Source organism: Lethenteron reissneri, chromosome 30 (genome assembly GCF_015708825.2).
Source record: "Lethenteron reissneri isolate LAM-NWPU_2019-01 chromosome 30, ASM1570882v1, whole genome shotgun sequence".
NCBI classification, from domain to species: domain Eukaryota; kingdom Metazoa; phylum Chordata; class Hyperoartia; order Petromyzontiformes; family Petromyzontidae; genus Lethenteron; species Lethenteron reissneri.
Window position 1 is genome coordinate 6,992,227 of NC_083808.1, and position 15,364 is coordinate 7,007,590.

A 15,364-nucleotide genomic window follows, 5' to 3' on the forward strand; every position below is an offset into this window, starting at 1 on the left:
CATCGACGACTCTCCATGCCTTCTCTACATCAGGCAGGAGCTCACAAACGCAGAACACAAATGACCACAGCTCAAGTTCCAAAGATCACGACCGAAGAATGAGACGTCGAGGGAGCCTGGTTACATTGGTGCAGTGACTTGGATGGATTTGTTTTGCGACGTCTGGAATCATTGTCTTTAATCTGCGTAAGTCGTTGCATGTTTGTTACAATTTTGCTAAAATGTTTGTTTAAAATGCTAGCTTGGCTGAGGGTGAGGGCAGAAAAGGAATTAATAGGGCGATGCAGTTAAGCACAGGCACACAAATGACGAATTAATGTTTGTGTTTTATGATTAAAAAAAATTGCATCCACAGGTGGTTGTACATCGGCGTGGAAGCCCTTGAATATTTCAGAGCATCTGGGTTGCCCTGAAAGCGCAGTGCGACGGATGAGCAGAGACACCAACTCAGTATGAGGATGATCCTGGGAAAACCAGGACAGGTGGAAACGGTTTACCCACTCCCCACATTATTCTGTAAAAAAAGGTGAAACGTCGTTTAAAAAAAAACTGCTTGTCAACACACCAGCAATAAAGCTGGACTAAGATACTTTATTGAAGAAGACACCATTAAAACTCATAATTATAAACGCTCACATTGTTCCATGCTTTATTAATGCCTGCAGGTGAAAAAAGCACACTATCAACAGCATGAACTTGCTTATCAGTATACATGCTATCTACAATGTATAGCAATTTATCGATGGACCAAGTTGAGCAACTTTAATTAAACGCCTCTCAAATATAACTTATACTTTTAGGTACAACAAGCACAGAAGTAACATCAATATTTAAAACAAAACAATACTAATAGCTATCGAAGATATTAAGAACCAGCTTAACAATACAACAATGAAAGAAATACTTAAGTCATATTATACAGAGATGACAAAATGACGTAAAATTATCTTTGTACAATTCATCTATTTATGTACATTTAAAAATGGACTCGTGTGTCCAATTTTAAACATATACGGCAGTCAATTCAAAATGAAATATTTATGACTGCTAATACTGTTTATAAAACATATTGGTCTTCAGCTTATAGGCTAAATGGTCCTCTGCAAAGGTAATGTCATATCTCCTATATGTACATCTGTGTGAAGTATGAGATTTTTTTGTAATTAAATACTGAAAATTCCACCTATTTACATTTGTTCACATCGTTTCAAATAATCCTAGATGGAATTTTTCAGATTTTTCTTCATTCCCACACTCTGGAAATTTTTTTCTTTTATCAAAAACATATAGTACTAGTTTAGATTTTTTTGTTTTACTATCAATACGTTATAGACGCAGTAAAAAGACCTGTGCAACATACCTCGGTATTTCAATTGTATTGTGAATGCCAAATAAAAAGCAAGCCTCTTAACTGTAGCATTAAAGAAATGGCAAACGAAAAAAAAGGGTATTTTTAATCATTTGCTGGCATATCTTTTGTGGGCTAAATTGGTATTTTTTTTTACCATGATTCATTTAATTATGCTCGGATTTAAAAAGTGAATGTCTCAAAGCTTCATTACATTACATGGGATCACCAGAGTTATTGGCTGGATTTTCCAAGTGTTATTAAGAAATTTGTTTAAAAAAACACACATATAATGCAAATGGATTTGGCAATTTTCCTGGCATTGGCATAAAAACCTGAGAAAGTATTATATCTATGAAAAATCCAGTTTACCACTGATTATAGGATTTGCTATAATAAACACAGCATTGTTAAGGGTCATGGAGTTAATACACTATTTGTAAATATATACCTTTTATATATTCTAACCATGAATGCTGTTTACTCAAACATTATATTTGAACACATGCCATCCAAGTTGTATTAGAATAATGTATTGTTATATCAGTTATGGTTTGTAATTATATTAACTCATATGTCCTGTAATTGGATATTTTGAGTCACATAATGTTGGTCACAATGCTGAGCCAGATGCATCAATGGCTGTTTTTGAAGTCGTGGATAACGTCCATCCTTCAGGTAGTCACTTCCTTAAGCAATCATAGAACATTGCCATATGAGACATTGAGTCAAGTTATCAGTTAATGAGAAGCATTCAGCTCAGAATTCTAATAGGTGATGGCACTGCCCGCAGTGCACAGGCACAGTTAGTGGTATTCCTACAAACTTGATTTTAGCAAAACTGCATGATGTGGATTACCAATACGGCCATAGTGTTCAACAATTTGCCCATCACGTAATAAGTTATGGCAAAAGTAAAAAGGCAATGTAACTTCTTTTTTTTTTGACTCGAGGACAAAGCATGCAATGAATTGCATTTCATCTTCATATATTAGAAAAACTACCCATGCAAGGTGTTTATGTATGGTCTTCAATGAAATTCAATATTGTAAAAAAATGGTACAAAACTGGTTTCATGACTTTAGATTGATGACTATTGAAAAGCAAGAACTGTATTTACCATAATCTGAAGCTAGTAAGGATATCGATAAATGTGACAAGAGAAATTATTTTACGTAAGGAAACAAGCGTGTTAAACTTGGTGTGGCTGCTCGTCATCAAAATATAGCCTTGAAGACATAGATTCGAAGGCTTTTTGAAGTGATGACTTGTGCTACTTTAGAACTTCTACCATACTGGTTCAATGTTGGTGGCAAGCACCCTTAAAGTAATATACTCTGGTTATATTTAGCAGGTGACACATTTTTCAAAAGTGTCAAACATTCCACCAATACCACAAATACCTCCTATTTTCTGCATTGAGTCAGATACATTACTTATAATCAAAGGTCATAACCTAAGTGTGTTTTGCTGAAGCAGGTAAAATAAGCAAATTATAAATCCCGCTGTCTTCGATACAAGCACATCATATATTGTTTAGGAGTACATTACAAAGTGGTTTAATATGTATTCAGAATGTATTGTTAATTTAATATTTAATAAAAACATGTTTATTTTAAGGAAATTATACTTTATTTGTTTAAAGAAATTATACTTTATTTGTTTAAAATATGTATATCTTGCACTCATTTTACTGAATGGAGAACAAAGGCAAAACATTCTTTTTCATACAAGTGCTTAAATTTGTACATGTAAATCAATCCCTAGCCAACTTCTATTATGTGTTGCCCATGAGTGTATGAAGGGTTTATAAACTGCAGAGGGAAAATCTATTTTCAATGACGAGCTATTGTACAAAAATGCAATGTTGTAATTTGCTTGTCAATGTAATGGTGGGACATGAATAGTTACGATATTGTAATGCAAGCCAATATCTAAATAGCTTGTGCTAAAATGTACACAAAAAAAGTTACTTAACATTTGATGTTATGTGCACTAGGTCTAAAACATTGGCGACCAACAAATGATGGGAGCCCATTCAAATAGTTCTGGTGGCCTTTTAGGGGAAATAATGTTACATGGGCTCACTCAACACAAAAAGTGATTGTTTTGGGCTCTTGACTAATATTGTAAGTCACCGGAGATACCATAGATGCCTCTTGAGGTTGCTCTGGAATGCGCGGGTGTCATTGTGCCTGACTCACCCTTATTTTTACCCTCATGCTGACATGAAAATATTACCAACATGAGTCACTTTCAGATGTACCTTATAGAGCTCTGTGTATGATCATTTCTAAATCATAAGTGAAACGATATTCAATGCCATTGACGAACATGCTAGAAACATTATGAAAATGTGTGATGTTTGTTGAACTTTGTATGACAGTGAATTATATTTGAATAGAATGATACTTTTACTGAAATAAATGTTGACCTGCTCTCCAATAATCAATTCTATTTATGTTTTGGTTTATGATTTTAATAACACGAATATTTTTGTTTACACGTAACAATATTGACATTTATCCACAAGTTTCAGGTCATATAAATTGATGGAAAATCAGCTACAAAAGTGTACCAAAATTCACGTAATCTTTAAGAAAAATGAAATTTAAAAACGTGGTTACCTATTATCAGCGTTTCGTAAAATATGGCATGACAGCACCATGAGTTTTTGCAGTTACACTACAACAAATACACATTTAGAAAAAAAGTTTTCTTTTTACAAAAAATAAAATAAATAAAATTATATAAACTAACAGCTCGCACATCCTCCAGGAAACGGTCTTTTTAATTGTAGGAAAATATGTAGCTTTCCCAGAAGCTATACATTTCCCTGAATTAAATTTCAGTCAGGAAACATTTTGAGGGGGAACGGGGATTTTTTTTCCCTTGAAACACTACTTTCTAAAAATAAAAGCCTCTTTTGTGCATGCACATAATATAATCCAGATGTCTGCTTCTCTCGTATCAATTTCACCTCGCTGCTTCTGAGCAAATTCTGTCTCGAGTGCTGTCTCCACAGAGACGGTGCAAACTCTTCAAAAGTTGGCATATAAAAAAAAAACGCCGCACATTTATTTAAGAAAGAAAAGAAATAAATCAGGCAGAACTCATACCAGTTCTTATATATATATGACATATAAATGACCTATGGAAAAAACAAATTTTTTTTATCTATACAACTTTCTACAATGTTTCGCACATTTGAATCTACCTTTGCACACAAAAACTAAATCACGTGCTTCCAATGCACTATTCTTTTGGACAAAAGGTGACTTTTACACAACCTAGACCCTTAGGAATATAATAACGCAATATATCTATGACAACATTTGTCTTACTCTTTTTGTTTATTATCCACATTCTTGCCATTGCAAAAGGTAGTCCTATATTCCAGGCTACTTTTATATACCATTCTTATAAAAGCGACGTATTCTCAATGGCTACATACATTGCTCCAATGTATTTATCCATTGTTGGGTTTAACTCGCAATTTATGCCGTATTACTAGCTATCTACCTACAATGGGGCATTGTTAAATGTTCTTCAAAGGCTGTGCTTGGGTAGATTCCTTTCTGCTCAGACTATTGCCCAGTGTGTTTTAATGCTTGCGTTGGTCCTCACCAAAGGATGGTTGCATTGTTTTGTCCAAATGTCAAAATGAGTGACGGCAACTGCCCTCTGGACTTTGGATCCTTGTGTGCGGCTTCTGAAGGATTTCCATGTGCTCACGTTGAAAATCCTTCACTTCAAATTTAAAAAGCATTATGGGTAAGGATGTTCAAGGATTGTCTTGTTCAGAGAGTAAGTGGGGGGGGGGGGGGGGGGCACACAAAAATAATATTTGTCAGTGATGTAGGGAGTCATCAATACTGCATATGCCAGTGTGTAGATGTGAAAGAAATATTCCATCACATAATATGCAGGAGCAAGCCACTGTGCATTATCTTAACACGGTAATCTACAATTATTCAACCTGCTTTGTCTAGATCATGCGAAGTCCCCTAATTCACAGAACCAATTGACCTGAGTGGACTGCAAATGCGTTTCACAGATATAGCAGGGAATTCGTATTATAAGGTAACTTAGTGAGGTTCCAATGAAATATAAAAAATGTAATTATGGATATAAAACAAATCTTGTAGTACCCTAATTAAATCCAGCCCAGCTGAATGAAAGCCACTTTTGCAATATGAAACAGAATTACCATCCAATTTTGATGTGGCGTTATTATTATTTTGCTGTTATAAGAAGTATCATAGCTTTTGGAGAGAGATTGTAGTTGCATGCTTTTGTAGCTTAGTAATGATGATGTGTTTATGTTTGAAAACAACACTCTTTAAATAAATTCTATTATATATTTGTTTTGCATTCAAATTTTAAGAGAAAATAGTTTCAAAGAGATAAACATACATTATATGCTGGTCAATAAAACGATATTTCTTGCAACCGGAGGGCCAGTTTGTGAAAATGCTGACTTGTTATTTTTACATTTGACCAAAATATTTTTTTATATTTTTAAAAATCGTTTTCTTACGTAAATATACACTATCCTATTAACACTGGTCAAGTTAGCCTGGCTGTATTTTGAATGTGGTCTTCCTTGTGCCACGTAGTGAGTGGGCTGGTAATGTGCTGAGCACGGTGGCTTCTCTGCCCGTTCATGATACTCGAGTAGTATGTTATCCTGCTGTACGACCTGTTGGGAGAAAAAAAACAACAACAACAAAAAAACCCACAGGACTTAATCGAGCATTAATGCAAAACATTGGACGCAAATGTTACAGTCACACATCCAGCAAATATTTGTGAAGAAAGGCTTATCAACAAAACTTACAATCCAATATATTTAGATATTTAGCTTATATAGAGAGCTCTTTATTCAGTCCCAAGGACACGCAAATGCAAACAACTTAACATTTGTCTTGATTCCTGCATTCTTAATATGACTTGGGACAAAGTTCCAAAGGCAGGAAGCATGACAACTAAAGGCCCTTGGCCCTCCAAATATACCTGAACGTGAGCTAATCGCATCCCTTCCAAGTTAAATTTTGCTTGGCAAAAATATGCGTTACGTGCATATGCCCAAGGGGCATGTGAGAAAGAAAGCTTATTTTAAAGTCTATTCTCTTGTACAAAATACAATGTGCAACACAATTTGCCAATTGAAAACTGAAACAACATTCGAGTCTATGCACTCTTTCAGTATATTTCAATCTCAAACCGTTTTTTTTGTAAAGCTGCCCCAATGTATATGAATGTTACTGCAAACGAGTCAAATTGTTTCCTAGTTCATAAGAACACATTCGATGTTACCTGCAGCTTCCCTAGGGCTGCTGAGGAGCCTCTGGGGGGTCCTGAGAGGGAGGGGTGGTATCACTGAGGACGAGGAAGACAGCCGGGAAAACGAGATGCAGAGGGAATGGAAGGTCAGAAGTTGCGGAGACTAATCCAGAGGTAGAGCCCAGGAGAAAGGCACAGTGCAGCAACAGCAAGTCACCCACTTCAGTGAATGAACAAAAAACAACAGATTGAAGTCTCGGCAAGGAAGAGAAACAGGAAACTGTAATTTCATAAAAAGTGGAATTTCTATTTTGATCAATGCTAACAGCCGTAGCTATATTACTTTTCTCATACACACCATCTCACTGGATATATATACACACAGCGTTCTAACTAATCACTACGAATACCAGCTGATTTTGATGTTATAGCTCGGTTTAGTTTTTGCATTTCGACATTTACTGTTGTTGGGTTAACATTACATTCTCACTTATTCTGTTAAATAAGTAACATGCATTGCAGGTTAAGCTCAACAATGTAATACATGAGGCATAGTAATATAAAATCCGTTGTACTAGGGGTGTATTAATGCATAGAGGAAAGTAGCGGGAACATAGACACATTGATTTATAATTCAACAGCCACATCGAACTTATAACTTATGATACTCATGCTAATATTGGTTTGGAAAGTTCATAGTTTTTTCAGCCTATTGGTTTAACACACTAATATCATTATCCAGCAGTAGTTGTTTATACTAACGAACTGTAGAGTAGCGATTTTTACTCTTTGAGGCTCATCGGGCTGAGTCAGCTGTATTTAATGACCAATAGCGCTCCATAATGAGTCGTGTTGGGATGAGCTGACTCATGAGAAGCCCATGCCATTAAACAAATTGGCAGTGGGAGGAAAATCTGAGATTTGAGTTCAAATGGCTAGAACATTGGTGCCTGTTGAAGTATCACACCGTAACTGTAACGAATAATATTATTATTCTTTGGTTCTTTCGGTAAAGTCACATAGGTAAAAATTAAATAAAACAAATCACGACGTTTCGATCGCAACACAAGCAATCTTGTTACGTGACTTTACTGAAAGAACCAAAGAGTATGGATTCCTGCAGTCACGAAAGCTTCAAATCAAGTTTAAATAATAGTATTCACAGACAAAAATACAAAGATCATCCTTTTACTCTGGACAGACTGTGGGGGAAAATAATGTTCGTGAGAAATAATACACACGTATCCAATTTGCATCTGATTAAAACATTCATTACAACAGTTGGGATTTAGACTTAATAGGCAAACAACGATAGGAAAGATCTATAGGCATTCAGACTGTTGGGGTACATACCTTAACGCGAGCAATCGAGGCAAAATTCTCATTGTATATTTGCTACTAACATTCACCGTGGCTGGATTTGTATTACAGTATGCCGGCCACTACCCCCACTACTCTCCACGCACAACAAGAAGCCGTCGTTGGCCTCCAAGTGACGGTCACGTCTCCCACCACCACTTATGCCAGGCTGAGCGCACACACACACACACGTGTCATGCTTGCTCATGAGACTACTACCCAGGTCACTCATGCTCATAAGACTACCCCCCTGCCTCGATTGAGTTCTCACCCCGGTTGAACAAAAACGGCACTTGAAACCTGCGCTCAGGCTCACCTCGTGTGCTGCACAGGCTGGTGTGTGTACGAAGCAGCTTCATCCGCCTGGTGAGCAGGGGACAGCGTGTTTCTCCGACTGCCGCCTCCACACCCGCCTGCCCACATCGACAGGAGGAACAGAGAGCGTTTAGCTGGGGCAAATAGGTTACAGGCGCAATGACAACTCCTTAGCTGCAGCCTGATACGCTGTTGCACCGCAGTGCCAACAGGTTAACCATTTAACAAATGGGCTCTTGTCAAGCGAGTGCATATCACAGCAGTGCAAGCAACGGTCTGTATCGAACCACAACGTAACATCACACGACAGATGTGACCGTCTCCTACGCCAATGGTCAGCTTGACATTTCCGTCTGCGGGCAACGATCTCAAACCACGAACCACACAGCAAGAATGCGGCTGCCTCTCTTTGATCATTTGCTGGTCGCCGTTCCCTGGCTTACCAGCCTGTATGTATGTTGAACTTCTTTTGCACCTTACGAAGCCAACCGCGTAGAGCGTAGCTGTTGTGTGTGTGTAATATCATGGCATGCCAGCTGTGGTGTTTTTAAGATTCAAACCAGAGGAAAAAATATGCAAATCACACCACGAGGTTATTTTCTCTTTTCTTTTGTGAACCTCGGCCAACAAAAGCAGATGAAGTTGAGAGGAGAGACAGCGGCACCTGTTTGCGTGGGCTTGCTAGGAGGAGGCGAGGCCGCGCCCTGGGGGTAAAGCGCCAGCCGGTCAGCATCTGACCAGACGTGCGAAAGCCTCCGCGGGTCCCGATAGGCGTTGCGCTCGTACCAGGAGCGCAGGTGCTCAAGAGTGCTCGTCCGAACGCCTTCCTGGCAGCAGCTACGAACCACCTGTCGTCGGCGCACGTACAAAAAAACACACAAGGTCACCGCTGAGGCTCTCCGATGTGTCCTCGGGGTTGTATCCGCGCGCAGGTTCGGGCCGTGACGCCCAACGCTTCGTTGGAAGCTGCTGCTTAAGGAGCTGAATAAACTCGCAGATGCCGTGCCGAACAACGTGCGGTAACAACACGAAAAATAAAACACTTCAGAGAGCTATACGGCACTGCCGGAAAAAAAAACTCATGCAGTGGTAAGGTCACTTTTAAAATGGCATTTAATGATTTAGCACCCACCCCTCTTTCCCCGCCCATGCCATTCTCAAATGAATTGTTACGATTCAGGGTGGCGATTGCATTCAAGAGTTAATTATTCGTCTCCTGTTTTACCATTTCATTTGTATTTTCTTATTTTATTCTGTTACAGTTGTAAAGTATATTCACTCCATTAGTCTATATATACCCCTAAGCCATATCATTTGCAATAAACTTTAAGAAATCATACATAATACATTACACCAAAAATGTGATTCTGGTCTTGTGACAGTAATAATACATCATTAGACCTCCTTTGCCAGAACCAAAATATAATAATAGGGTTTTCCCCCTTTTTTTCTGGCAACAAAACTGAAACCTTTTTACGAGGAATCACATGTGCATTAACCACAATACTTGTGGTCAAAATGCAAACAAAAAACAAACTGATAATATATGCATTGTCCTTGAAACTGATTGGTCCACACCAGAGACAGCTTTCTTTTGAGCCTCGTCTCAATTGGTGCTAGACCAGAGGACGCCAAAAGCGTACAGCTGAAAGACGATGCACTATCAGAGTAATGAGGGCTCGGGGTAAGCATCGACATCATTAGACCTCCTTTGCCAATACCAAAATATAATAATAGGGTTTTTCCCCTTTTTTCTGTCAACAAAACTGAAACCTTTTTACCAGGAATCGTGTGTGCATTAACCACAATACTTGTGGTCAAAATGCACAAGCATTGTGGTTAATGCACACATGATTCCTTGTAAAAAGGTTTCAGTTTTGTTGCCAGAAAAAAGGGGAAAAACCCTATTATAGTAATAATACATTGTAATGGATAAATCTACGCATCATCATTATAACATGCCATTCTTATATAGAGCTGTCTGTCAATTTTCATGACTTACAAGCGTGGCTGATATATTGTGAAATCTATTGCACTGGTCAATGTGAGCGACTGACGACTAGCATTTTTTACATGTTGAGTTATATTCTAAGACATAACTCATAGATTTTTTTTTTACCATTTCAGTAGTCTCTCTGTAAGCATCACTTGCTCTGTCCCCTCTGGGGAGGCACAACACCATCTGGCATTCGGGTGCCATAAAAGTTTAAACCCACTGGTCTGTCAGGAAATGTTGTTGATTGTTCAACTGGGAGCATATGAGAGAGCATCTTTTCTCATTTCTCAGGTGTGACACAAAGAAAGGAAAAGATCATCAGCACCAACTCTAGCTCCAGCCATTTGAGTGCAATCCCTCTACAGTGGAATTGCATCGCCACACTTAATAGCATCTACCACAATACCACCGCACATCTTTAAACAATTTTCCTCCAAGTTATATTCCAATTGTCCTTACTGGCACCATGTCATAAGGCAAAAACGTACCCAATTCAGAACCGTCGCCGGTAACAATATACCAACATGTACAAGGACAGCCCTGGAAGATGCCGTCATGAAGTTTCTGAGCTCACTTGAATTGGCCCCTTATAAATGTTGAGCGTCAATTATACTAAACTTTAAAATTGGCACAACTGGAGTAAGCCAAGTGAAATGAAAAACCAAATCTAATATTACCGGTTTATTTGTACGGTCATTCATGCCCGGGCTGCCTATCCTTTCACTGCGACTTGAGAACACGATTTCATTTCAGATGGCTGCCCAGATTCAACACCGGAAGCTTATCGGGGGGCCAGTGCAGGGACTATATGTTCTCCCTGAATATTTGTTCACCCATGAATGAATTTTTGGTCAGTGCTCAGTTTTCTGTCATGATAGTTTTACTTCTCAAACCATCTGTTTGGTCCGAACTCTGTGCTAACCAATGTAGAGCCGGACCCTAACCCCTATTCTTTCCCCTGGGGGCATAGGGCAACAGCATTCGTTTACACCGGCTCAGCACTCGATAATGGCATGAGGTCTGGCAGCAACCTAGCCACCTTGGTGTACATTACTGATAACGAAACAGGGGCGATGGACGGCTCACAAAATATCTGGCACTGCACTGAGAGTTGCCGGTAGTCCTAGTTTTGCCATTAGGAGTCCAGTTTCTTTGACAATTCAATGATAAATAATAAATAATACACCGCTCAAGACAATGTCCCAGTTTGTTTTGTACCTCCGAGGTAACAACTCATATGCAGGTATGAAAAATACCTTCAAGATGCAATTCGGGAATCTAGCAACAACATCTTTTTTACAAAGACATTGCCCGTAAAAAATCTCGTGTCATTTCCCCAACATACTGAGCCGAAAATGCGCCGCCATTTTTCAACAACAAAAAATGGCCTCGGAAACACAATGGTCTCCTCTTCAAAACGCTTTCATTCGAATCATCAACGTCTGCATGACGGCACGCAGAGAGGTGTCCCCCCCCCGCCTCACCTGCGAGCGCGACTGAGTGATGGAGTGCACGATGGCGCCGCCCTCCTGGCGCGCGACCCTCTCGCGGTACATCCCTCCGGCGGTGTACGAGTGCGACGTGCGCACCTGCGCCTTCACGCAGTAGTGTCCCTCGCGCTCGCTCTCCAGGCTGCGCACCACGCAGCGCGAGCCGTCCGCCCGGTCCGCGTACAGCGGGTACTCCTTCACGCGGTACTGCGACGTCGGCAGGTTGTGCGGGAAGCGGTAGAGGCCGGCGCGTCGCGCTCCGCCGACGCCGCCGGGGCCGCCCCCCCCGCCGCCGGGGCCGCCGCACCCCCCGCCGTCGGCGCCCTGCATCTCGCCCCGCGCCTCCGACACGAGGCTCTCCGCCGAGCGGTGCCTCTGCAGCGCCCGCGGGTCAGCGCCGCCCGCCGACGCGCGGCGGCCCAGCCGCGACGTGTCGTACGGCGTGCGGCCCGGCCCGCCGTAGTAGCCGCACTCGGAGCTCGACTGGCTGGTGTAGGACGAGCGGTCGTCCAGCGGCAGCTCCGAGCTGTTGCTGCTGCGCGACACTGTGCCCGTGCCGCAGCTCAGGTCACCGCCGGCCACCGTCGTGCCCTCGGACACCAGCAGCTGGCTCTGAGACTCCAGGCTGCAGCTGCGCTGGCGCAGGTGGGCGGCCGGGAGAGGCTGCTGCTGATGCTTCTGCTGCTGCTGCCCGCCAAGAGTGGACTCGAACCATCTGTAATGTGCAAGAAGGTAAGGTGTCAGAAGCGACCTGGCCACAAATGATAGTTCAACGAAGTTGCTCGTTATCACGTGGAAATGTATGGCAGTCAAATACTTTAAACGCATTTTTCTAAATGTGAAAGGAAGAACTAGAGGAACCAGAGAAAAATCCACGTGACCACGGGGAGAACATGCAAACTCCAATATGCAGGCGTCAGGGTTTGGATCGAACCCATGTGTTCCTGTATACTCGGCTAGGTAGTTAACATCAAACCATCACGGCGCCTAAAACTTAAGCTGTCAACAGTAAAACTGACTTCGTACTAAGGTAGTGCTCATCTCCTGTTTACCACCCGGCTCAAGTGGTGGTAATTATACATTGCTATGGTAGGGGCGAGTTTATCCATGACAAATCACTGATAATTAATTCCACAAGGAGATATGATGGGCTGAGTCGACCCTGAACCAGCATTTGAACTCAGCGACCTTTGGATTGCAAGCTGCTCACTCTACCCCTGAGACATCTCTTAAGGAACCTGTGATTGGATCGATAGAATAGAGAGTGTCAGTTAAGTGGTGTGTGGATTTGTCTTTCCACAATCATAGAAATGTTTATTTTTCCTAAGTAAATTTAAACTGCCAAATAACTTCATGTTTCATAAAAAATGTATTTGATGGTCTTTATGACACGAGACAAAACATTTGAAATGAACATCATTTATATTGAACTTAATAGCCAACATCTGAGGACTGTTTACAAGGTACAGACATTCGACATTTTAGGCACGGTTATAGTTAAGACCTTGTGATCAAACTATGTACGTCAAGAAGAGACATGTGAAGATTTACCCACCTTGCATTTCGTTTGAGTGTCATGATTCGACGTAAGAACTGATTTTTTGTATCTTTTATTTATTTCCACTTTATTCATATAGAACCCAGAGTTGCTGCAGGGACCACGTGAACCCATCAAATATTCACTCTAAGATAATTTATGCCCGCGCATGCAGAATATGATCCATGCAATGTGAGCATAAAATTAGCTTTTTGTCTATGAATCGGTGCGTCGTAAAAATCCTACTCATGACTGCTCGTAGTAATTGGCAATTTCTAAAATCTTTTGAATCTTTTCCAAAAATTGTATCCCGATTCTGTTGTCAGACATCATATCATGCTGCACCATACTCCATTGGAGAAAGAAGCAGATAGCAAAGAGCTACCAATTGAAATCCCATCATTTCACTTTCGTTCTACACAGTATGGTGCAGTACTTTATCAACTACTTCTGCTTCTAAGAGAAGTTATATTCCGAATTCTCAGAGCTGGTATTTAGCCAAACTATGCGCCTAACCAAATTTAACGTCATGTTTTTGTGCGCACAGTCGTTGTTGGCTGGGCAGGGACCATCAACTCTCTACACTTGAGAACCTCGTTCGAGCACAGATTTGAGTGCATGATGACAGAGTTGGCAGCTCAGCGTTGTCACCTCAATAGCACGATAACCGGGGCTGTTTAGACACTGACCGTTGGTGCTGGCTGAAGGGTATGGCACGAGTACGTGCGTCTGGAGTGGATGGCACGCTGGACGAGTCCCAGCGAGGACCGGCCTTCACCGGGCTGCTCTGCAGGGAGCCCGTTCCCTTAGCTCGCTGGCAGCCCGGCTGGTGCGATGGACTTCCCAAGGGACTGTGAGATACAAGCCAGCAAGCAAGCGCTCTTTTCAAAGCTGTCTCCCTTCTATACGCCATTCACAGAGCAACACTGCAGCTCTAGGCAATGCCACTATGGTCTAGGCCAGGTGGTCGGCAACCAAAATAATAAGAGCCATTTTTTTGGGGGGTGGGGGAAACCCTCAATATTTCAAGAGCCACAAAGCACCGCATGCACCTCCTGAGCCACGCATTGCTTGACCCCTGCCTATGGTAAACTGGACTGCCACGGTAAACTGGACTTCCATGGTATACTGGTCAGGGGTCAGCAACTAAAATAACAAGAGCCATCTTTTCAGAATTCGGTAAAAGACTCGGATAGTATGAATAGACTCAATATTTCCAGGGCCGCAAAGCAGTCCTTAAAGAGCCGCATAGAGCTCCAGAACCGCAGGTTGTCGACCACTGGTCTAGGCAATACCTGCATATGCGTATGTATATACATATATAAAAAGGAGCTTTTTATATTTCACGTGGCCTCAAGGAGCGATGCCTGTCACCTGGACATGGTGTGTCGGAGCAGGGGTTTGCGAGGGCGATCGTAGGACTCGTCCAGCGAGGACTCGGCCCAGCTTCCGGACTTGGACGGGGAGGAGGGGTCTCCGCGGAAGGACTGCTGCCGGCGGAGGCCCTCGAGCGACGTGGGCGGAGAGGGCCGGGCGTAGCCGCCCAGTAGCGGCGGCACCAGACGCTGCGGGGACAGCAGCGAGGAGAGCAGGCTGCTGCGCGGGGAGTCCTCTGCGGGGAGGAGCGACGTGTCGGGGAGGAGAGAAATCGTGCATGCGGACTGATGAATTGCTCATGGCCACCTTTGCAGCAACACGGTGCAAGCAGCCATTGTTAATCGACTACAGACGCAGAAACAGGCATTATAACCACGTACAGACTGCAGTGTAACGGTTGGCACACTAAACTTGTAATCCAGAGGTCGCCGGTTTGACCTCCCTGCACGGAAGTTAAAAAAGACGGGCACGTGTTTTAAATGTCTACGCTGTGTCCACCCAGAAGTAGAATCAGAATCTTTATTTAGGCTGGAGGAATCCGATAAGCTATGGAGCTCTTTTCACAAATCTGGGCACCACAGTTAAGCGATCAGCAAGTCGCGTTAAAGTGGGGTAAAATAGGCATACGCCCAACTCTTCCAAGGTGACTCAGCCAG

The 15,364-nt window shown here is 41.9% G+C and overlaps 1 protein-coding gene across 4 annotated transcripts in view; it reads right to left on the reverse strand.

The window, feature by feature from the left end:
* Positions 1–571: 571 nt before the first annotated feature.
* Positions 572–15,364, reverse strand: part of FRMD4A (FERM domain containing 4A) — a 146,670-nt gene continuing 131,877 nt past the window's right edge. For 3 of the 4 annotated variants that reach the window (XM_061562957.1, XM_061562956.1, XM_061562958.1), the window contains exons 19-24: positions 14,706–14,943; positions 14,021–14,182; positions 11,789–12,509; positions 8,973–9,156; positions 8,310–8,406; positions 572–6,050 (exon numbers count right to left, since the gene is read on the reverse strand). In XM_061562957.1, the coding sequence (XP_061418941.1) occupies positions 5,918–6,050; positions 8,310–8,406; positions 8,973–9,156; positions 11,789–12,509; positions 14,021–14,182; positions 14,706–14,943 (1,535 nt within the window). In that variant the 3' untranslated portion in view covers positions 572–5,917. Of the gene's footprint in view, positions 6,051–6,667; positions 6,731–8,309; positions 8,407–8,972; positions 9,157–11,788; positions 12,510–14,020; positions 14,183–14,705; positions 14,944–15,364 lie in introns of all 4 variants that reach the window. The other variant, XM_061562959.1, reaches the window with a different exon arrangement.